The 22,751-nt window shown below is 53.5% G+C and overlaps 3 protein-coding genes across 13 annotated transcripts in view; all 3 read right to left on the bottom strand.

Annotated features, from left to right (window-relative positions):
• Positions 1-1,767: 1,767 nt before the first annotated feature.
• Positions 1,768-3,138, bottom strand: HCRT (hypocretin neuropeptide precursor). Of its 2 annotated transcripts, XR_002830111.1 has the most exons (3): positions 2,960-3,011; positions 2,656-2,734; positions 2,132-2,214 (listed from the first exon to the last, which is right to left on the bottom strand). XR_002830111.1 is itself a non-coding variant. In XM_023756846.1 (2 exons), exons 1-2 carry the CDS (start codon positions 2,978-2,980, stop codon positions 1,846-1,848), a joined length of 390 nt encoding a protein of 129 aa, XP_023612614.1. In that variant the 5' UTR covers positions 2,981-3,138; the 3' UTR covers positions 1,768-1,845. The 2 variants fall into 2 exon arrangements, 1 of the variants encoding a protein (XP_023612614.1); XM_023756846.1 differs by lacking the exon at positions 2,656-2,734 and having other exon boundaries at positions 1,768-2,214; positions 2,960-3,138.
• Positions 3,139-4,722: 1,584 nt separating this feature from the next.
• GHDC (GH3 domain containing) lies at positions 4,723-9,118 on the bottom strand. 5 transcript variants are annotated; one of them, XM_006092384.3, is made up of 10 exons: positions 8,978-9,118; positions 8,707-8,790; positions 8,256-8,536; positions 7,841-7,962; positions 7,205-7,706; positions 6,603-6,795; positions 6,420-6,491; positions 6,210-6,343; positions 5,756-5,841; positions 4,723-5,486 (listed from the first exon to the last, which is right to left on the bottom strand). In XM_006092384.3, exons 3-10 carry the CDS (start codon positions 8,521-8,523, stop codon positions 5,268-5,270), a joined length of 1,596 nt encoding a protein of 531 aa, XP_006092446.1. In that variant the 5' UTR covers positions 8,524-8,536; positions 8,707-8,790; positions 8,978-9,118; the 3' UTR covers positions 4,723-5,267. The 5 variants fall into 5 exon arrangements, with proteins under 5 accessions (XP_006092446.1, XP_023612679.1, XP_023612680.1 ...); XM_023756911.1 differs by having other exon boundaries at positions 8,992-9,111; XM_023756912.1 differs by lacking the exon at positions 8,256-8,536 and having other exon boundaries at positions 8,978-9,113.
• A 3,486-nt stretch (positions 9,119-12,604) lies between these two features.
• The window catches only part of LOC102424720 (signal transducer and activator of transcription 5B), a 56,337-nt gene continuing 46,190 nt past the window's right edge, over positions 12,605-22,751 (bottom strand). For 4 of the 6 annotated variants that reach the window (XM_006092376.3, XM_006092377.3, XM_006092379.3 and 1 more), the window contains 7 exons: positions 19,889-20,095; positions 18,655-18,749; positions 18,413-18,543; positions 17,110-17,280; positions 14,766-14,817; positions 14,354-14,458; positions 12,605-14,185 (listed from right to left, as the gene is read on the bottom strand). In XM_006092376.3, the coding sequence (XP_006092438.1) occupies positions 14,059-14,185; positions 14,354-14,458; positions 14,766-14,817; positions 17,110-17,280; positions 18,413-18,543; positions 18,655-18,749; positions 19,889-20,095 (888 nt within the window). In that variant the 3' untranslated portion in view covers positions 12,605-14,058. Of the gene's footprint in view, positions 14,186-14,353; positions 14,459-14,765; positions 14,818-17,101; positions 17,281-18,412; positions 18,544-18,654; positions 18,750-19,888; positions 20,096-22,751 lie in introns of those variants that run through there. The other 2 variants (XR_002830123.1, XM_023756910.1) reach the window with 2 other exon arrangements.

The raw sequence follows: 22,751 nt of genomic DNA, 5'->3' as shown, positions 1-22,751 counted from the left end.
GTGTCAGACACGCCTCCTCCCGGTGGCCACGCCCCCGCGGCGTGGTTCCCTGGCGCGCCCGGCGGCTCCGCCCCACGGGTTTCCCCAGGCGCCGCCCCAGCGGGAAAGGGTATCTGGTTCGCAGTGCTGCCTGCTGGAGCCCGGCTGCTTTGCAGCACTCGCAGGTCCCTGCGCTCCACCATGAGACAGCAGGGGTTAAAGAGGCTCTGTGTGCCTCCGTGCGCGCAGGGCACGCTGGCAAATTCTGCCTCTCAGCCCGGCAGGATGGATGAAAAGAGCGTTGGGGTCCAGCGGGTAGAGTCCTGGCCCTGCCATTTACTGAATGTGTGACGTGGCCTCTCTGAGCCTCACTTTCCTGATCTGTAAAATGGAGCTAATCATTTTTACCTCCTGCGGTTGTGAGAAGGCAATGGCATAATGCATACGTTGGCACAAAATAAGTGTGTTGGAGAGCACTTTTCTCCCTAGTCTCCCTTTTCCCATCGTCCTGACTTAACCCTCCTCTCTGCTGCCACTCAAGCGCAGGAGAGGCTGGAAGCCAGTATGGGGCAGAGAAAGATAGCTTCAAGGTGGACAGAGTCGATTTGCAAATCTCCAAAGGTGAGCTGGGGGGCTTTGAACTCCATCTTTTCCAAGACTTAACCAGTACAGCAGCAAGAAGGACCCAGGGGAGACCAGACGCCGGACTTTTTCACCCCAGAAGCAGAAAATGACTGAGGCTTAGGGTGACTGCTTCCCAGCGAAAGCCAGTGCAGATGGAAAGATGGTCTCCGGAGAGGGCAAGCCAGTTGCATCCCCAGCCCCTTCCTCCCAGAGCCTGAACCCAGTATCAGATTGCTTAAAAGCGCCACTTCTTTTTGTGTCTCTACTTCTGGGTGTTATATTAGTTCCCTAGGACTCCTGTCACAAGGTACCACAAACGGGGTACTTAAACAACAGAAATTTATTTTCTCACAATTTTGGAGGCTAGAAGTCCAAGCTCAAGATGATGGCAGGATTGGTTCCTTTTGAAAGCTGTGAGCTTCTGATGAGTTGCTGGCAATCTTTGGCTTGTAGATGCACCACCCACCTCTGCCTTCATGTTCACATGGGCTCTTTCTGTGTGCATTTCTGTGTCCACCCCCCCCCCCTTTTAGAAGGACCCTAGTCATATTGGAGTGGAGACCCATCCCACTCCAACAGAACCTCATCTTAACTAATATCTGCAACGACCCTCCAAATAAGATCTCATTCTGAAGTGCTGAGGGTTATAACTTCAACATATGAATTTGGGGAGGGGGGACAATTCAATCTATAACAGGTGTGTTCCAATAAAGTGGCAGGAAAATCTTACCCCCCCCCCCCCATCAAAACTCGCGACTCCCAGCTACCTACAGAAAAAAGGGACTCGTGAGGGCTTCACAAATCTGGGCTGCATGACCTAACCGCCTCCCCTCCGGTTCCTCACCTCTCCCCACACCCTCCACCCCGCGCTGCAGCCCCTCTGGATGATTTACGTGGAACCGCATGTTCCTTGCACCCTCCCCTCCAAGAACGCACATCTGCGACTCTTTCCGCACCCACGGCCTTGCACCGCGCCTTGTTCTGGGGAGCTCCCCACCCACAAGTGTTCAGGTCCAAGGACGCCCGCCCAAGCGGAGGTGGCCCGGAACCCGGGCTTCCAGGCCCTCGGGCTCTTTCCAGTTCGCAAGACTCTGACGCCCCCTGGAGGGCAGGACTCTACCACACAGGAACCGAGACCGGCCACGTTATCGGAGACGCCTCTTTATTGCACATTTTTCTGGGGGCTGATAGCGGGCGGGCAGAGGGGAGAGGGCAGTGCCAAGACGTAGTCTGAGCACGGGCTCAGACCCCGGACCGTGCCCCGGGAGCGACAGAGGCGGCGGCCGCAGCGGGACAACGACGCCCCGCGCAAGGGCGTGGCGCTGGCTCTGCGCCTGCGCGGCGGCCCATGGTCAGGATGCCGGCCGCGTGGTTGCCGTTGGCCTGCAGGAGGCGCTGCAGTCGGCCCTGCAGGCCTGGGCCGGGCCGCCGCTTTCCCAGCGTGAGGATGCCGGCCGCGTGGTTGCCCGCGCCGTGCAGCAGCTCGTAGAGGCGGCAGGAGCACGTCTTCTGGCGGCAGCAGTCGGGCAGGGGCTGCGCGGCCGCGCCGGGCGACAGCAGCGCGGGCGGCAGCAGCAGCAGCAGCAGCAGCGTCACGGCGGTCCAGGGGACCTAGGGAGGAGGAGACCGGGCGCCGGGGGTCTGAACGCCGCGCCCGCCTCCAGCGCCTACACCCAGGCCCTGCCCAGATGGCCGCGCGCCCCCTCCTGGCTGGCGCCCCTTCCTCGCTGCCCCTTCAGAAGGGGGTCATTGGAGACCCCCTGGGCAGAATGGATCCCTGTCTCCTCTGAGGATCCTTAATTCGTCGTTACCCCATTAGAGTGCTTACCACTCCGCCTGAAAACAGGTGTGTGAGAGTCTGTCTGCACCAGAAGTTCCTGCACTCGAAAACAGGCCCTATTTAGCCCCACTCCCCCTACCCACAGCGGCAAACCCGTGCAAATCCAGGACTAGCAGGGTCCAAATCGTCTTGTTTGCCTGCTCCTTTGCAGGGGACACTGAACTGGGCTTCGGCCCCGTTTCCTCCCCTCTTAGGGGCCACAGCCTCCTCACCTGTGAACTGGGTATTAAATACTTCCCACCGGGCAGGGATGCTGGGAGGAGGAAACGCGATGACAGGTACAAGCAGCACCTGATGAATAGTACGTGCGCAATACACGTGAGCTCTTAGGAGAGCAGGGCGCTACTGAGCCTTAACCAAGGCAGGTCCTCAGCCAAGCGTCCACCCAGTGCCCTGCCTGCCTCAGAGCCCACACAGGAGAAGAACAAGAGGGGGGACTCAGCCTTCCTTCCAGCCCCCGAGCAAGCGCTCTCACTGCCCCCGGAATGTGCGTCCCCTCCATCCCTGGGTCTTTACCTTTGTGGAGGGAGGGCTCATGGTGTCCGGAGCTCAGAGTGGAGCAGCAGGGAAAGGCGCCGTCTCCAGGGGTCCAAACAGCTAGGAACTGGAAGGCCGCCGACTGTGACTGGCTAGCAGGGGCCTGGGGTTTATAATGCTCTGAGGTGGGGGGGCACTTGCGTCCACTCTGGGGCTAGACAAAGGCAAATCTAAGATTAGCCTCGGACAGGGGGGCCGTCTCCAGGCTGAGCCCAAGGAATGGCCGCCAGGACACTCAGAGGCTGGGGTTGGATCACTGCGCCCCTGGTTCCCCCCCTTCTCTGTCTGCCTGCTCCTTGGAGATGGGGCGGTCTCCCGGCACTAATGAGGCCACCTTGCACCCAGGAATCTGGGAGCACAAAAGAGGCCTTGGCCGGGCGCTGGTCGGCGACAATGTGGGGAGGGGCAGCTGCTAATTAGGGCAGGAGAGGAGGCAGACAGGAAACCCATTCTCCACGGGCTATGTGTGTGTGTGTGTGTGTGTGTGTGCTCCTCCCCTCTGCCCCTGGGGTCTGTCAGGCTCAGGGCCTCCTTCCTCCATGGAAAAACGGCTTATGAGCGGGCTCTCCCTCCCCCAGGCCCGTTCCCTCTGCCCCTTCCACTACCCTCCAAGATGGAAAACCTTGAAAACCAAACCGGGGCTGTGGGGAAAAAGTGCCTGGTCTTACCCTTTGACCTCCCCAGCTTCCCTCCTGGAGGGGAGAGACGGGGTCCCATCCCGCCATCAGCGGTGAGTGAGCCCCCACGCCGGAGCCGCTCTTGTTCAGGGCCCTGTCTGTTGAGCAGCTGGTCTGTGTCAGGCCCTGCACGGGGCTCTGGAGTGACATATGCATAGGACACGCCCACTTTCCAAGGCGCTCCGAAGTCCAGGTGGGAGTGTGGCCCGGCATGTAATGGTAGCTCAGTGGGAGGAAGGACTCTGCAAAGGCCTTTCGTGAAAAGGGGATTTCTACCAGGCAAGGTCAGGGGAGAAGGCATTCTGCTGAAGGGACGACTGAAGCAAAGACCTGGCGGTGCCCGACTCATGTGGGATAGTGGGGTGTGGCTTTCCTCAGAGGGGAGAGGTGGTGGACAGGCGCGCAAGGCCGGGGATGGGTCACAGGGCCTTTGAGGCTAAGCTGATTAGTCTTGACCCTGGGGGCACGGGGAGCCATGGGGATTTTAGTGGGAAGGAGTCATGGGCTGATACAGGGACTGGGTGGGTGGGCAGAGGGGCCTGGAGGTAGGGCATGGGATTGAGAAGTCATTCGGGGACAGAAGCAGAGACTTACACACAGGTGCTGCGTTACTGAGGAGGAGCCGCTGAGCCCGGAGCAGGTCTCACAACCTCAGGAGCCTCCATGTCCCCCAGTAAGACGGGCAGTTAGCCCACATAATCTCTGCGGTTGCTTCCTGCTGTGATGATTTGCAGTGGAGCCACTGCCTATGGAAGTGATTTCTGGGTGTCAGGCCAGGAAAGGGACCCGTGCTGAGCCAGGGCCAGGGAAGTTGGGGAGTAGCCCCTTCACATTTAGGTTAAGCTTGGGATGGGGAGAGGGAGGAGGAGGGGCTCTGAGTCTTCTGGGTTGACCTAGGCCATGGCAGGGGTCCCCGAGGTCGTCTGCATGCACACACTTGGGGCCTCCCCCGTGGAGAGAGGGGGAAGCCCTGTGATCAGAGCTGAAGGGAGGGGACAGGCTGCGGCAGGATCAGAGCCAAAGGGACCACTACAGTTTCCCCAAACGTAGACCCTGAGCCAAGAATCTGGGTGCAAGAGGTTTATTTGGGAGGTGATCCCAGAAAACACATCAGGGAGTGGAGACGGGAGGGATGCCTTAAGAACCGTGTTAATGAGAGGGTGGCCACCGCGGGCAGCTGGTGCACACACACTTCAGAACAGTCGCTCTGAGGGACAATGAAGCTGAGGCTGGTATTCACAACTCCTGTTCCTTGCTGACGGAGGGGTGCTCCCGGGAACACCAGCTCCCAACACTTGCAGCCTGCACAGTGCACTGGGCTGGGAGACACACGAGCACCAGCGTGTACGGGAACTCTCCAGCAGGGTCCTCCAGAGGGGGCCCACGGGGCTCCAGGCAGGGCCCTGCCCTGCAGGGTCTGCTACACCCCAAGGTCACCTCCTCAGAGCTGGCTGACGAGGTTGGACCTCCCGAAGGCCCAGCAGCTCAGATGAGCAACCGAGAGGTGACACAGAGTCAAAGACCCTGGCCCAGGGCTCCCCATCCGGAGAGGCTCCAGAGGAAAGAGAGAGGCAGCTTGTGGGGCGGCGGGGCCAGCGGGCAGCCTCTGCTCAGGACACCACTCTCCTCTGCAGGAGCTGGGCCAGGTGCCTGTGCCTGAGGACCCGGGGCATGGCCGGAGGGAAGGGGGCGGAGGGGGAGGCAGCGAGGGCCTCCCGGAGTGCTCTGAAGGCCCCCGGCCCCACCAGGTGGACTCTGGCAGGGCCCACGCTGCCACGGAAGCGCAGGGCCTTGTAGCCGGGAGAGGCTTCCTGGAGGCAGCGGTCCAGCTGAGGACAGAACGGCTGAGTGAGGCTGGTGCGTGGCCATGTGGTGTGTGGATGAGGTGCGCTTGCCTGTGCCTAGTGTGTGTGTGTGGGTAGGAGTTTCACGTGTACATGTGTATCTGGGACTCGCCCCTCCCTTCTTAGAGCCTCGGGAAAGTTCTCCTCCCTGCCCCCACCTCCCCTTCACTGGGCAGTGCCCACGGCACCTGGGCGGGGCGGGGGGTGCAGAGTGAAGGGGACATGCAGTCAGACCCTGTCCCTGTCTCATTTACCTTGTCTCGATTTTCCTCCGACAGGTTCCTCAGCCCCCTCAGTGCCACAAACACCTCATAGTGGGGAGCAGAGCCCCCGGAGGAATCTGCAGGCAAACCCCACGCACACGCACTCCTGTGAATGGGGCAGCCTCCAATACCAACCCCCACTGCCCCACCTCGTTCTCCTCTGCTCTGAGGTTCGTGGGAAAACAGGGGTTTCTTGGTGTGGAGGGAGGGTAAAGGAAGAGGAACCCAGGGCCTAGTCCTAATGTGAAACAAGTCAGGAAAGCAACTACGGAGAGACTGCGGCAGGAGGGATGGGAGCGAGACCTGGGGAAGGACTCTAATTAGGAGCCACAAAGGAGGCTGGGTCTGACCTCCTTCCTGGAGAGCTCTCAGCAGGAGGGGCATGAATTGTGGGGGAGTTAACCCAAGAATGGGGGGGGGGGCAGGAGCCAATGGAGAAGCTTACCCAGAATGCTGCTCTCCACACAGACATGGTCCAACAGCTTGGCCCCTGGCCACTGCCCCACCGCCCGGCCCAGGACCTCAGAGAACATGTCCTCGCCGATGTCTTCTCCTCGAACATTCAGGGACTGGCCCAGCCTGGGAAGGAAGGAACGGGAGGCAGAGGATCCCAGGGTTTAAGGACGGCCCCTCAGCGCCCCGGGACGTCACCCACCTGCAGATGAACCTGACGACTGGGCACTGATTGTAGGCACCAGCTACCTGAACCACGTCACCCAGGCGGCATCTGACAGGGTGGAGTGAGGGGAGGTCAGGCCCAAGGACCCGTCAGCTCATGCCCCTGGTCCTCAACAGGTCCCAGAGGGCTTGAGGCACCAGGGGGTGGGCAGATGATCACCTGGTAAGGCTGGCCTGGTCAGTTAACACCAGCTCGTATTCCTGGCCCTCCTGGGCCTCGGCCAACAGGATAGTGGTGGCAGCCTCTTCCTGGCCTCCCTCCTGGACTGGGAGCAGCTCAATCAAGGGAGCACCAGGGGGGAGGAGGTAGAGCCCAGCGGGCTGCTCTGGCCACAGGTTCAGGCCCACCACCCCTGCGGGAAGCAAGCAGCCTCTTCTGGTGGTGCCATGGCTTTCTGCTAGGCCCTCACCCCTGGGCCTCAACCCTCTGAGCATCTGATTCTCCTGCTGCCCTCCCACCCCCTCCTTTGTGGCTTCCCCAGGCTCAGCACCCTGCTTCTGGGGCCCTAATTGGGAAGAGGCAGTGGTTCTGGGTGTGGCAGGCCTGGGGGGTAAATGCTGGGGCTGTGTGAATTTGTGCAACCTCTCTATGAGCCTCAGTTTCTCCATGTGTAAAATGGAGCTGCTGGTGTTGGGGGAAGTCACAGGGGTTGGGAGGATTACATGAGATGATGACATGAGATGAGTAGGGCTCACTATATGGCAGCCAGCAGTGTGCCCTCTGCCCCCTGACCCCCGCTCCCACCCTTGAGTCTTGCTGACCTCCAGAGGCGGCATAAGCAGGGGAGAAGAAGGCTAGCCCTTGGCACCACAAGGCCTCCAGGGCAGCCACAGCCTCGCCCTGGCCTCCTGCATCCAGAGTCACCACCACCTGCAGCTTTGGCCAGAGCCGCAGGGCCAGTCCTCGGGGGCCCTGCTCGAGGGCTTCCCGCAGCTCAGTTGCTCGCGTGGGGAGAGGCGCTCCGGGGTTCCCAGCAGCTATTGCCTCAGCCAGCTCTTCGCCATCGGCCTCCAGGCCCGAGAAAACGTCCAGGAGTTCGACTGCCGTCCTGGCTTCCAGTGCCTGCAGCCCTGGGGACCTCAGTGCCTCCAGCAGCAGGGCCCCGGGGTCCTTGGCTCCAGGGGAGCTACCCTGGCTGAGGGCGTGCCAGGGCCAGGGGAGAGGGTGGGGCCAGGGGGATGCAGGGGTCACACAGGCTGTGCTCCCGGGGGCCAGCGCTGCTGGGTAGGCCTGGTTTAGGGCTGCCAGACCCAGCAAGGTGGCCTGGAGGGAAACAAGAGAGGGTGTTGCCTGAGCCCGACCCTGAGCCCCCAGTTTGGGGGTTCTTTGCCCACCCTGGTGGGAGGGTGTGGCTACAAGCTGGGGTCTACGGTGGGGCTGGGCTCTTCTGGGTTTACCTGCAGAGAGGCCTCCCCGTGCTGCTGTTTTGAGGTAGGGGGCAGGAGCTGCTCCCCACTTTCTTCTTCCGGGGCCTGGCTGGCCTTGGTCAAAGGGAGATGATTCCGGAAGGTGGTCATATCTGTAGCCCCAAAGACATCATAAACTCCTCTTGAAGCCACACAGTTTCCCAGGAGTTTCAGACAAGGCTGGCGAGACCCTTGAAGAAGGGACTTGGGCCAGGCCTGGATGGGGGCGGGGCTATCCGGGTGGGAAAAGTCCTCTTGGACAGTGCTGAGCCTGGGGAGGGTCTCTGGCTCAGCCTCTCCGTTTTGGGAGCGGGAGGCGGGCGGGAGGTCTTCAGGTTCTGGAATCTGACTGTCCTGTGGGGTTCCTTTCTCTTGGGGCCACCTCCCCAGACCCTGGAAAACACACCTGTGCTCCCCCGGAGAGGAGAGTGGGGACCCTGGGCTCCCTTCAGACACCACCTCAGGGCCTGCTGCTGGCGCTGGCCCGCGTGCAGGGTGCTCTGCTCCAGCCTCCACTGCTGCCAGGCGGCTGCCCAGCACAGGGCCCCGCATGCCACGCGGTGCTGCAGGCTGGCCAGCCAGGACGGCCCGGGACCCTGGGCCTGCTGCCGCCAGAGCACGGCCAGTGGCAGCAGCAGCAGCAACGGGAACAGCAGCAGCAGGAGCAGCAGCATCTCCAGGCAGCTCCTGGAGGAGGAAGGGCCCGAGTGCTGGTCCTGCAGCTGCAGGGGATCACCCGTTCCGTACCCCCGTTCTACCTCACGCAGGAGAACCCAGGACAGAGCAAGTGTAGGGAGAAGCCAGGACCCCCGTCGGGCAGTGAGGCGGAGAGCACCAGGCTTCAGCGTCGCACTGACCTGAGGTCGGGTCCTGGCTCTGCCACTGGCTACCTGTGTGGCCCCAGGTAGTTCAGGCGGCTGCTCTGAGCTCTGTCCCCCTGTCTGTCAAATGGGAGCATAATCCCCGCCTCAGAAGGTGCAGAAAGGGCTTGGCACGGTGCCCAGCGCCCAGCGGCTGCTTGACGAATGACAGGTCTTGCCGAGCGGCTCTGCTTCCTCCCAGGACCCACCCTGTCCCAGCTCCGTGTCCCTCCCGAGCCCTGGGCAGTGGTTCGTGTCCCACATGTACCTGTCACAGCCCACCTGTGCCTACTCCCAGCATCCTCGCCCCCTCGGCACCCCCCGGCTCAGCATACAGCTGAGTAAGAAGGGGCCCTGGCTTTAAAGCGCTGGGCCTCACAAACAGGGAAATCCGGTTACTGGGCCTGAGGGAGGAGCTGGGATGGGGCGGGGGGTGCTCTTAAAGGAGCAGGTTGCCTAAGGGGGGCATGCTGGGTGCTGGCCCAGGCTGGCAGACATGGGAAGCGAGGGCTAGAACAGGATGGTCCTCAAATTTGTGCAGGTGAAGGAAGAGAAGGTTGACTGTGTGGGAAAGAGCGCCAGGAAGCAGCGTCGGCTGGGGGTGGGGCAGATTCAAGCTCGACAACCGGTAAAAACCAACGTTTTCTCCCAACCCAGAAAGCCTCCCCACCAAGACAGTAGAGAAAGAAAGACACTTTTGTTATTGGAGAAACATTAAGTTAGAAGGCGACGCGCATCCCAGGCCACCGGCTAAGAGATTGCAAAGACAGAAGAGCATCGCACCCCCGTTTACAGCCAAGCAGAGAGCCCATCACACGGCGTTCTCAAGGTAAGTGGTAACTAGTCCTCAAGCCAGAGAAGCTGCCGGCGCCACTTGTCACGCGTACTTCATCCGATTTGGGGTCACGACCTGTGTTAGCTTACTGGCTTTATCCCGAGGAAACACAAACTTCCATATGACACAGGGTCATTTTGCAACTTGGAGCGAGGCACCCAGCGACCTCAGGCTCGGACTCTCCTGCTGTGGAGGTTGGAAGTTGTGTGAGGCTCCTCTGCGGCCCACGGTCCATCCCTCTCTCCCTCCGCCTGCGCTCTGGACCCAGGCTCTTAGACACGAACACCCCTCCCTCGGCCCCTCGCTGGCTCTATGTCTCGCAGCATCTCTCCCTGCGTTTCACAGCTGAGCTCCTTTGCACAGGTCTGCTCTCAGTCAGTCTACCCCCCCACCCCGCCCCCCGCTTTCACTCCTTTATTTCTTGCTGAGATATTGTGCTTGCTTTTTAAGACACAACTGCGTTATTATATATAATTCACACAAATCACCCATTTAACGTGTACAATTCAATGGTTTTCAGTATATTCACATATACGTGTGACACCAATAGTCAATTTTATACTATTTTCGTAACCTCAAGAGTAACCCTGTACCCTTTAGCTATACCCCTCGATCCCTTCCCAGCTTCCTCCCCCACAGCCCTAAGCAAACACAAACCTACTTTCTGTATAGATTCGCCTATTCTGGACAGTTCACATAAATGGAATCAACACATGGTCTTTTGCATCTGGCTTCCTTCACTTAGCATAATGTTTACAAGGTTCTTCTCTGGGTTACTGTGCACCACTAGTTCTTTTTATTGCCAAATCATATTCCATTGGAGGTACCACCACCCAAATGTGCTGTGTAAACACCATCACATTGGTTTACTCATTCATCAATTGATAGACATTTGGTTCATTTCCGCTCTTTGACTATTATGGAGAATGAACATTTATATACGTTTTTCTGTGGACATGTAATTTTCCTTGTGTCAAGAATAGCTGGGTTGTATAGTACCTCTTTTTTACCTGTTTAAGGAATGGCTCAACTGGCTTCCAAAGTGCCTGCATCCGTTTACATCCCCACCAGCAGTACGTGAGTTTTCCGATTTCTCTACATCTTTGCTAATTTATTACCTGGCCTTTTGATCTAGCCATTCTAGTGGGGTATGGAGTGACTTGAGTCTATTTTAATTTTCCTGATGACTAATGATGTTGAGCATAGTGGCCATGTGTATATCTTCTTTGCAGAAATGTCTTTTATTTTCTCCTGTGGGTTGTCTTTTTATTTTCTTGAGAGTGTCCTTTGTGTTGGAAAATTCCCTGGGGTGTACCGCAACTGACTTCCCAAGGAGGACAGGGCTGAGACTGAAAGGAGAGGATGACAAAGAACGAAACGAGGAGTTTATTAAGAGAACTTACACACAGCAGCCGTCTTGGGCCGCATCCGGATGATGGATCTCCACCCCACAGAAGGGAAGAGAGCTTGAAACACAGCCTTCGGGAACACTGGTGGCTTAGCCAAGTGGCACCTGCTTGTTAAGAGCTGAATATCCCAAAGCACTAAACTACGACAGGGGCCTCCTTCTCTGTGCAAGAACAGTCCTTTCAGGGGACACAGGTGTAAGTGTCAAAACATCATGTGAGCAGGGAGGTAAGAAATGCCCCCATCTGCTCTGGCCAGTTTGGCTCCGTGGATAGAGCGTCAGCCTGCAGACCGAAGGGTCCCAGGTTCGATTCCGGTCAAGGGCAGGTACCTCTGTTGCAGGCTCCTCCCCAGCCTGGGGCCCTGGTCAGAGTGTGTGCAGGCGGCAACTAATCGATGTGTTTCTCTCACATCAATGTTTCTGTCTTTCCCTCTCTCTTCTACTCTCTCTAAAATCAATGGAAAAATAACCCTCAGGTGATTAAAGAAAAAAAAATGAAATAAAAATAAATGCCCCATCCGCCATCAAACCCGGTGACCGCTCTCAGAGGAGCCAACTCCCAAACAGTTCTCCTTGCAGAGCTACACTGATGATCGCCAACGTTCCCCTTCCTGTCCCCCCTCCCTCGCCATCTGATTGGAAAAATAAAACAGGACTCAATATTGCCCCTTCAGAGGAAGGCTTTATTGTAACATAAAATACATTATTTTGTGATTGGCCCAAGTAGAATTGTACACAATACTTTTTTTTTTGCTGGCTAATGCTATTCGGCCTCAACACTAAAATATGTATCTGAAAGAATTTCACAAAGTTTTAAAAAGAAAAGTTATAAAAAGTATACTTCCACTTTAAGTTATATTCACTCTGTCTCCCCGCCACCCCCACAAAACCCTGCAGGCCACACACGTGGAGCTGGGACGCTGATGACTCGGTGTGCGCCTGGGAGCGAGCGAGAGGCGGAGGCGGCGGCGGCGGTCCAGGCTTCCGCGGCCTCCTCCGGTTTGCAGGAACGGGGAGAAGAGAGAAAGTACAGTGCAGATAGCAAGCGCACCTTTCAGTCGAAAATCTCTCCCATCGACAGGCACAGTTCTCAGGAAAACTGAGGACAGCTCAGCGACTGTACAAGCACGGGAAGGAGCCCCACACTTGGCACCCGTCCCCTCAGCCCTACTGCCAGCTGTGAGGTGAGAGCTAGACCTCAGCATGCCCCAGGGCTGGGCCCACTGCCCAGTGGGTCGATACCCCCCCAACCCCCCTCCCCCGCCCTCGTCCCCCCGCTGGGACAATGAGGGCATCGCTCTTGAGGCAGGTGTTGGTGAAGCCGGAGTGACAGGCAGGTGAGGGCTCTTCGAGACCCGGTCAGGCTTCCCTACACCTTTCCCCAACACTCCCGTCCTCACCGGGGGAATTTTAATTGAACCCTGAGGGGTATGCAAGGGGCTTAGCAGCATCCTACATCAACGCTGGTATCCATGGAGGGGTCGGCCTGCGCCTCAGAGGCAGAGAGAGTCTACTGCCTGGCATAGAAAAATAAATCAGTGTATGAAACCAAGCCAGCGCAAACAGCAGCTTTGAAAAAGTCATTTTCCAATAAATAATTTACTACAGAGAAATATGTTCCTTTAACATCAAAACACTGATAAGTTCAGAAGTTAGTTTTTGTAAAAAAAATATGTTTATTTACTCACACATATAAAAATACGGTTTTTAGGGCCATTATTTCTTGGGCCTAGTCATATCCTTTCGGAGAGGGGGCTGGGGGCGACCTTATAGGCCTAACCTGAAAACTATACCTGCTCCCCTCTCTTCCCACCTGCCTGCCACAGCCCATCCCTTCCTCTGGCGTGGAGCCATGGAAGAAACTACAGACGGAATTATGCTTGAGGCTTTTTGTTTCTGCAGCTTACCAAACTTCCCGCAAACCTGCTGACTGCATTTCCCCAAACCCCCAAAGCCTGACACCCAGCACCCTGCACCAGGTGGGCAACACCTGCTGGACATGCTGGCCCCGGGTTCGGACCGCACTCCTGCCACCCGCTCCCCGAGACATCGCGCACGATCAGTGAAGGGAAATGAGGTGACCTGGGTAGGAATGGCACAGGACCTGACACAGGAAGAGAGAACTTCGCTGTCAGATGAGGGTGGGGAGGGGAAAACAAGAAGTCCCAAGTTAGAAGCAAAAACACCGTCCGACATTTGCGAAGAGCTGGCATCGGTCGGCCTCCCAGCGCGGAGGAAGCACGGGCAGATGGGACGGCAGCTTCCCTGGGCGACGAGGCGACGTTCTCGGCGCCTGCGGGTCAGGGCTGGGCATTCCACTCTGGCCGCGACACAAAGGACACCGACACTGTAAGCTCCGGTGGCGTGACCCTCTCTTCTGCCCTCTAGTTCATCTGCACGTGTGTGCACACAGAGGGACTGAGTGAGAGGAGGAGAGAGGGACACAGCCAGGCAGGGCAGGAGGGACGGAGAAAACACGAAGACGGGTTACGTGTTATTTATAAAAGCCACGACCCATCCGAAGACCCCTGGCTCCCCTTGCCCCCACAATCCTCCTAAGTTGCCCCTTTCCCCATCCCTACCCGGGAAAATGGGGTGGGGGGCGGGGGGAGGAGGACTGGCATTCTTTGTCAGGAGGCGGTTTCCACATTGCAGAAGAAAAGCAGAGACAATCATGGTTATAGCACAATTGCCTGGCAAACACAGTGACAGACTCACCAGAGAGGAGGTGCTTTCTCCTCCCTGCGTCCTTCTCTTACTTGAACAGCCACACGTCAAAGTCCAGCCACCCTCAAGACACACGGCCATGTGCCAGGGCTCGTGGAGCCAACTGCCTTTGTGCACAAGGTTCAAACCACCACGGCCTCTGTCTGGACAGCAAGGGGGAGGAACACCACACGGACAAACTCACACTCACACACACACACACACACACACACACACACACACGCTCCCTGCACTGGGGTCACCATGCACAGAAACACTAAAGTCACAACTAGCATTAACACTTCACATTATGAGTATTGTTTCCAAAGAGAAGCGATTCATGGAATTAAAACATCCACAAGAGGAACTCCTCTCGCGAGGACCAAGAAGCTGACGGAGGTCACGACTGCGCATGAGGGATCCACTGAGTGTCCATAGGTCGGCCCAAGAGTTCCTCCACGCGGCGCGCCACGTCCATCGTGTCGTCCAGATCGAAGTCCCCGTCGGGGTCAAGGGCGGGGTCAGGGCTTGGGAGGGAAAGAGAAGAGATGAAGGGGGAGGGGGCGCTTGTCAGAGACCAATGACGAGGAGCAGAGACCATCCCAGGCCCTGCACCCTGCCCGGCCAGCAGCCCAAGGCCAAGTGCCCAGGCCCAGGCCCAGCCCCCCGTGAAGCCCTGTAAGAACACAACCTACTTCTGTGGGTACATGTTGTAATGAGCCTGGGGACACACAGCCGGGGAGGGGGCCTGGTCCATGTAGGTGGCACTGCCCCCAGCAGAGTCTGCAGACGTCACAAACCTGGAGGAGGAAGCAGAGCAGGGCCTCAGCGGCCTCAGGGCAGCGCTGACAGGGGAGGGGCTCAGGGGCATCTTTCTGTCTCTCTCAGGTGCAGAAGGACGAAGTGCAGGAGGGGGCCCTGGGCACTGGCCCATGGTGACCAAGCCCGGTTCCCTCCCCAGGGCTGAGCCAGGTTTTAGGGAGAATGGAATGCTGGGCCCTTGGACGGGAGGGGGGTGGTGGTGAGGGGTGAGAACAGCAGGGGTGGGGGGGCAGGGGCAGGGGAACAGAGGCAGCAGGAGACCAGAGCTGGGCCCCAGACACTTACTCAGGGACCACTTGCTTGATCTGTGGCTTCACGTATCCGTCCACGGCTTTAGCTGCCGAGGGGGGAACGGTGATGAGAACCAAAGTTCTCCAACGAAATAAAAGTGAAATCTCCCTTATGAATCACATCTTTTCTTAGGATAGGACACAAACACCTGATTTTATCTTAGGATCTGACACCAGCACCTAACACTTCAACCTGGTAGGACGGCCTGGCAGAGGGAAGCCTCAATCCTAACACTGCCAGTGAAGAGATATTCCAAGTTGGCTTGCATTGCTTATCCATTCTTCAGACCACAGAAAGCAAGTACTTCAATACAAATCGAAAACCAGCATTAACTGCATACTAACTGTGAAAGGCAAAAATATCTTTACCGAGTTTATAGTCGCAGACGTGGCGGAGGGACAGGCCTTGCTCTGTGTCCCCGGGGACAACTTTAGGACCAACAGGAGGAGGTCAGATATGGAAGAATGTCATACATAGAACTGCCCCCAAAAGGAATGGGAGTGTCGCGGGAAGAACTGGTTTCCTTATCACTGGGGGTTCTCACTAGGGAGGCATGCAATCGGCAGGGACCCCACAGAACACTCTACGCCTTAGAGAGGCGCTGATTTGACCTGAGGATCTCAGAACTTACTCTGAGTATCTACTCTGTGGGAAAGGGAGCGTCACTCAGGTATCTGCCAGCTCCTCCATGCCCCGGGGGATAGCCTGATGGCCACTCATTCTGGTGAGTGTAGTTTATGCCTGGTGGCTGCTGAAAAGGATGCTGGTGTGTGTCTCTTCCACTCACCACAGAATCCCACTGGGATGTGGCCGGCTAGGGGAGAAACCTGAAAGTGACCTGGCCAGCCATCGTTATGACTTTTTAAAAGGCTGATTATGAAAACCCAGTGAAGTAGGAGTGTGAGAGTCTGGAGTCGGCGAATCAAGTCCTGTTTCCTGGGAATGTAAGTGTGGGAATAAGCGTAATCCTGACGATATTAGACACTGAAGGCAACACGCAGTGAAATGCTACATGGTTCACAAACTGCTTGGTACCCGAACCTGCTTGTCAGGGGGCCGCCTTGTCATAATATCTCATGCTTTTTGTGCTTTACAGTCTACGGAGAGTTTTATAGATCGGCAGGAAAGATTAAAAAAACAACAACAAAGAAATGCTGTAAAAAATAGAATGTAATCATCTAGATTGGCTGTGCTAACAAAAAGAAGCAGTGAGATAGATTTTAATTCAAAATATCATATAAACCTAAAATGTCCTGGTTTTTTAAAAATACAGCCATCCCATTAGGGTGGGAAGGCATGGCATGGAGGAAAAAGGTCGACTGGTTGGGCTCTGTAGCCTAAGTACAAATCTCTGTAAAATAAAACGTCAGCAAAATAAAACTTAAATGTTAAAAGAACAATGACACGCTGAGGAAAATAATTGCTATGTATAACCAAGGGTTTATTTACTACAGAAAACTATTTACACATCTTTAAGAGAAACAGGGACTGCAAAAGAAAGATAAGCAAGGAACATGAACGCACCTCACGGGAAAAAACACTAATGGCCAATAATGTAGACGGTAAGAAATACAGGCTCTGAGGCTAGACTCTGAGCTCAAGTCCTGGCTTGGCCTCTTCCTAGCTCTGTGGCCTTCGGCAAATTATTTACTTCTCGGTGCCTCAGTTCCTCATGGGTAAAAGGGGGACAGTAATAGTAACTACTTCACAGGCCCCTTTTGAGGATTAAATGAGATACTACATAAAAATGTGCCCAAAAAGGGACCTGGTACTCAGTGAGCGTGCAACAAATGCTAACTGTTACTAGTGTTGTGTTTATTATTATTGTCATTATCATGACATGAAAAGGTGTTTGACCTTACCTGGAATCAAATAAATGAAAATAAAACCTGAGATATCATTTTTATGCCAATCAGAGCCAAACCTGAAACCGATGAACAGATTCTATGACTGGCAGGAAGATGAATGGATTCTTTTTTCTTTTTTTATTCTTTTCTGGACATTTTACAATAAATACATAAAACTTTTATGCTCAGAAAACAAAACCATTTCTGATTTGAAAAACAAAATTTTACCTTCCTAATTTTGACTTCAGCTTGTGTTAAAAGCAGTTTGTTCCCTTCAATTTGGTATTTGGGGTTAGTGGCAGGTGTGTTTTCTGTATGACTGCAGAATACAGCCCAGGATTTACACCTGCCCTGGATAATGCTCAAGTGACTGTAGGCTAACTGTGTAGGTTTTCATGCAAGACAGACAGACAGACACACACACACACACACAAATAACTAAAATACAACCAAAACACAACAAAACCAAATCAGAATGCGAACATTGTTACCAGTGGCAGGCTCGCATGGAACTGGTGTGTAATATTTGGAGTATACTTCATCTTTCGGCCGATCGGGGAACACGTAGATAAGGTAATCCAGGTCCCCCAGGCGGTCGGCCAGGGACCGAATGGAGAAGTCTCTGGTGGTAAAAGGCATCAGATTCCAAAACATTCTTTCCTCTAGATCAATAAACAGAATAACAATGTTCTAAACATAGTTTCTGAACAAGAAATCTTAATACCCAAATATTCTACAAATTAAAGCTCTCCATTAAATTGTACCCCCCCCAAAAAACCCTCTCCATTTAAAAATAACTACAGGTTATAGATCAAATAGCTGTTTTTAAGAAATAATTAATTAATTTTTAAATGTTTAATTGATTTAAAAAAAATTTTAAGAGACAGAGGAAGGGAAAGGGAGAGAGAGAGGGCGAGGGAGAGACAGAGGGAAAGGGAGGGGGAGAAGGAGGGAGGGAGAGAGAAACATCAATGTGAGAGAGAAACATCTGATCAGTTGCCTCCCAGACCCAAGGATGACACTCGACAAACTGAGCCAGGGCTGGAGTAGCTGTTTTTAAAAGCCATGGGTAGATAGTTGGTGATGCATTCATCACATTCATCACTTTCCTAGAGATGCCGTGATCTCCCTCAGGTGGCTTCAGTTAAACGACGTTCTGTCCCTTTCTAGAAGAAACGTACTGACTCCCTGATTCCCTGCACAGAAGTGTGTAAGGGAGATAGGAAGCAGGTCCCCAGCCAGAGGACACGTGAGCACTATCAGACGCTGTTCACGTCTTTAAGCCACAAAGCACACTCGAAAGCTGCTGTTACTTAGTTTGTGAGGGTCAGAGGAAAGAACTAACATTCTTGAATGAAAATGACCCGTGACAAGGTCCTTGTGTCAGTTAGGATGAAGGAATAATTAAAATAACATTACTTCTATGTGAACGACTCCAACTTATTAAAGTACATTTTCACTGAAACCAGCTCAAGGTTGAGTAATGAGAAGGGGGACATTTCAGAAGGGAAGCAGCTGAGAACGTGGACAGGACACTGTATGGCAAGTAGCTGCATCAGGGTTACGCATCTGTGTTTCTCAAAATTAGGACTTGTGTTTCCCATAACAAGATCTTACACAGGCTCTGGTATCATCGGCAGCTCTGTCCTGGGTCTACATCTGTGCTTCCCATAATCAGCACTGGCCTCAGACAATAATACGGACGCACTGAAGTGTATGTGAAAGCGATCTTGCAACAAAAGCAGTTAACCGGGGCCCTCTGGCCTCTCCTCGTTAAAGGGGAGGGGCACTCACGAGAATCAAACTTCCAAGCGATGGTGATCCCGCCGATTTCAGAGTCGCTGAATCTCAGCAGGAAGGTCCCATCGGGCTTGTTAATGAGTAGATCGTGGGCCTGTTGCTTATTCACGAAACCCAAAATAGCCCTGGATCACAAAGGTCAAAGGAGCAGAAGCAGAGAGTGATTTTTTTTTTTTAAAACCGTAGAAAGACAACCTTCTTACTTTACGGCAGACGTAAGAAATGAGGATTCTCACCCGTCATTCCAATGAGGCTTGAGATGTTTCTTTAACACTTCCATCACCCCATCAAACCACTGCCAGAAAGTGTAGTTCCGTCCTGGTAAATTCTCCTGATTGGAGACACAACAATGAACACAAGAAGGCAGAGGTAACACTCGGAACAGTACCCGTATCTACTTTAACTGGAAAAACCAAATGGAAAATAAACACCGACACTGTCAGAATCATACAAATATAAAGACCTGCCTGAGTTTTCCCAAATAAATGGTCCTGCAACAACAACAACAACAAAAAACAAGATAGAGGAGAAAAGAAGGAAACAGGGCAAAAACAGCGCAGAGCGACTCCCACCCCCTGCTACGAACACCTGCCCCCTGGGCTGACCGGTCCTTTGCTGGTTTTGATGTGGATTCTGGGACCAGCAGCACCACCACCACCACCCAAGAGCTCCAGAGAAAGGCAAACTTTCAGGCCTCATCCCAGACCCACCGAAGCAGCGTCGGCATCTTAGCCAGATGCCCAGGGGGCTTGTAAATTTGAACTGGATTAGATCACAAGGCCACAGAGATTGCTCCAGCACACAGCGGTCGCCAAGAATGATCAGCAGAATGCAGTTATCGGATTCTAGTGAAAGTCCTGCTTCCCCTATCAAAACACCTCTGACTGCCAGCCAACACGTTGGCCAACTGGTTAACACACAACCACTTAAAAGATTTAGACTCAGAGACGATGAGATCTCTGAATGAGGGTACTGAAAACCCCGGGGTGGCGGCGAGGGTGATGGTGTAAAAAGAAAAATGTTAGATTTCAAATCAAAGATGTGACAGGGGACATCTGAACGAGCAGATGCTAGAGGAAGAGGGCCCTCCATCAGCATCCGCTTGGGTGGGCTGAGGGTCCGCGGGAGCCTGACTTCGCATCACACATCAGGGGACATCGGAGTCAACGGGACTGAGCCATGACGTTCTGATCATCGCCAAAGCTGTACTTCGCCCGGCTCTGCTTCCTTTATAAAATGCACCAGCTACACACAAAGCCCAATTTACTTAAATATGCAAAGATGTGATTTTCTACATAAAAAAATATGTCGTTGTCTATTCAGGAGCTTCCTGTTGCTTCAGGCGCATTTTATTAGAGACAGGAAGCCCGAGGGCCGGGGAAGGGAAGTTCCTGCAGGCGTCTGGTTGGAAGGGATTGATCTCCCTCCCGGCAGCCAGCCAGCGGGGGGGGGGGGGGGGGGGGTCCTCACCCTGTTGAACTGGGACCAGGACACGGACATGCTGTTGTAGTCCTCGAGGTGGCTGCTGCTGCTGTTGAACAGCTTCTGCGCCAGGAACACGAGGTTCTCCTTGGTCAGGCCCCGGTTGCTCTGCACTTCGGCCTTGAATTTCATGTTGAGCGCTTCACACAGCTGCGGCCACAGCACTTTGTCAGGCACGGCAAAGGGCACCCTGCCCTGAGGGGGAGAGAAGCCAGAGTCTTCTGAGTGAACAGTTGCATGATTTCTTTCCTCGACCCACAAAAGAAAGACGCTGGGTGGCGGGATGGCGTTACAAACGTTTGTCTGAGTCTGAGGATAAATTCAAACTTCCATGGGGTGTGCAGTTCTGGAAACTCAGAAGCTTCATTTTACCTTCTTTGCACACAATATAGAGGGCAGCCTGGTGCTACCGACAGTGTCCTGTAAATGGTCCAACCCTACATCACATCCTCACAGCCACTAAAACAAAACATGACTGAGGTCTGGCTGTAAACTGAATGGGAACAGAAAGCTAAAACACTGATTCTCTAGGTACAGAGAGACAGAGAGACCGTGTGTGTGTGTGTGTGAACGCTCATACATGTGTGTGCACAGTGTAATCCTTGTCTTTGACAACTTCTGCCAAGAAAGAACTCTGGCTCAAAGTGAAACAACGTAAGGAAGAATAGTAACTATGAGTTAGCTTTATTAAAAACAGGTGAGAATATGAATTTGTAATAAACTGTTTTTCATTCCATTCAGCCATAGTACTTCATTTTAATTACCATAAAAATATTTTTGAGTAGGCAATTCCTTCACGTGATATGAAATTTTTAAAGTACAGCAAGTTATATAGTGAAGTCTCTTTCCTATTCCTGTCCCCTAGCAACCCAGTTCCTCTTCCCAAAGGCATGTGATGTAGTTTCTTGTTTACACCTCCAAAGATATTCTATCCTGGCCTGCAAATACATACAATTTTTCCTTTTAAAAAAATACAAATGGAAGCATAAAATCCACATGTCCTGCATCTCCCTTTTTTCACTGAATACTATACCTGGGAGATCTCACATCAGCATGTAAAGAAATTCCTCATTTTTGTTTGTGGCTGCTATATATTCTACAACTAGAGGCCCAGTACACGAAATCTGTGCACGGGTATGGTCCCTAGCGGCTGCTGGTCACCAGCAGTGGCCTCCCTTCGTTCCACGCTGCCCCCTGGTGGACAGCGCATGTCATAGCAAGCAATCGAACTCCCGAGGGAACACTTTGCATATTAGGCCTACACACACACACACACACACACACACACACACACACACACACACACATATATATATACTAGAGGCCCAGCGCACGAAATCATGCATGTGTAGCTCGCTCCCACTTGCCGAAGCCAGCTGCCCCACCCACTGCTTCCAGCCGCTGCTCGAAGGCCAGGGGTGGGAGGGACCAAGAGGTGGTCAATGCACCTCATAGTGACTGGTCAAGCAGTCATTCCGGTCATTTCGCTTATGGTCCCTGGCCTTTTATTATATAGAATAGATATGGACAGGACACTGTATTACAAGTAGCTACGTCAGGGTTATACATCTGTGTTTCTCAAAATTAGTACTTGTGTTTCCCATACTAAGATTTTACACAGGCTCTGGTATTATCTGCAGCTTTGTCATGGGTATACATTTGTGCTTCCCATAATTAGTACTGGCCTCAGTAAATAATAAGTACTCACTAAAGTGTATGTTATAGTAACCTTGCAACAAAAGCAGTTAACGTTAATGGAAGAATAATAATATATTCAACCAGACTCCCGTATATGGACATCTATGTGTCAGCCTTCAACCTTTAGCTAAGCAACGCTGCAATATGCTTATATCATGACATTTATACAGATGTATCTATAAATTCCCGTAAGTATGTATTTATTTTAAAACAGCATGAAATAAATGCACCCTAACATTCTGAAAATGTTTTTTAAAATGCTTATATATTTAGACAAGATACTGTAGCAATGACATGTTGCAGGGGATGCCAAAGTGCCCGGGGGAGTGAGGTCTGTGGACAGGCAGAGAAGATGAGAGATGTGGCAATCCTATCCAGCAGGCTTATCAGGACAAGATATAGGCAGATGGTTTTCAAAAGGAGCCTCAAACTCAGGGTTTGTAGCACAGCTTAGCAGAATTTCTGATAAGAATCTCACCTCTGCAGCAAATATATGGTTCTGTAGAGAAAACTGTTGAGAATGTAAGACTGTTCCCATTAGAGAAGAACATACTTTTATGTCCCAAATAACAACTAGAACCCTCTAATCATGCTGTTACGGACTAACCTCTACTGGAAATACACGTAGAACCGGGCCTACTGAATGGTGTGGAAACGCTCAGCAGGCAGCACGCCAGTGGCATTCAGAGAGCATTTGGGTGCATAAACCCATAAAATCGTGCTTTCACCCTTAGGCAAAGCATCTCACTCTTCATGAGACCTGGGATGAATCACAGAACCTAACATTTGGCAACTAAATGTCACCCTCATTTATTGGAAGGAGGATGACAGGAAGCAACTTCTGAGCTAAAGGCACCTCCTGAGAGGTCGCGCCTCCAGAAGGAACCTGGGAGCCCCAACTTCCACGTATGGTTTCACCCAGGGATTCAAAACAAAATCTCCTGAGCATGGAGTCTGAGACAAGCATTTTGTATGTTATGTAGTTTATCTTCCTAACGACACGATGGAGCACTATGATCCCGGGTTGTAGACACTTAGGGGCCTTGAGCTCAGAGAGGGAGTGAATTTCCCACAGCCACAGAGTGAGGACATGGGGCAGCTTGCCCTGAAACCTTGGCCTGGCGTCAAGCCCGCCCTCTTTCCATTTCCTACA

This window comes from Myotis lucifugus, unplaced genomic scaffold (genome assembly GCF_000147115.1).
Source record: "Myotis lucifugus unplaced genomic scaffold, Myoluc2.0 scaffold_100, whole genome shotgun sequence".
NCBI classification, from domain to species: Eukaryota; Metazoa; Chordata; class Mammalia; order Chiroptera; family Vespertilionidae; genus Myotis; species Myotis lucifugus.
This window is presented reverse-complemented; position numbering and strand designations above follow the sequence as displayed.

What these genes read in the sequence shown, in the direction of transcription:
- GHDC (XM_006092384.3), bottom strand. Translation starts at nt 8,523, where the DNA reads ATGCTGCTGCTCCTGCTGCTGCTGTTCCCGTTGCTGCTGCTGCTGCCA. An exon ending in TCCTCTCCGGGGGAGCACAG is followed by an intron (nt 7,963 to 8,255) that starts GTGTGTTTTCCA and finishes TTGGGGCTACAG; the next exon opens with ATATGACCACCTTCCGGAAT. An exon ending in TGTGGAGAGCAGCATTCTGG is followed by an intron (nt 5,842 to 6,209) that starts GTAAGCTTCTCC and finishes GTTTGCCTGCAG; the next exon opens with ATTCCTCCGGGGGCTCTGCT.
- HCRT (XM_023756846.1), bottom strand. Translation starts at nt 2,980, where the DNA reads ATGAGCCCTCCCTCCACAAAG. An exon ending in TGAGCCCTCCCTCCACAAAG is followed by an intron (nt 2,215 to 2,959) that starts GTAAAGACCCAG and finishes CCTCCTCCCTAG; the next exon opens with GTCCCCTGGACCGCCGTGAC.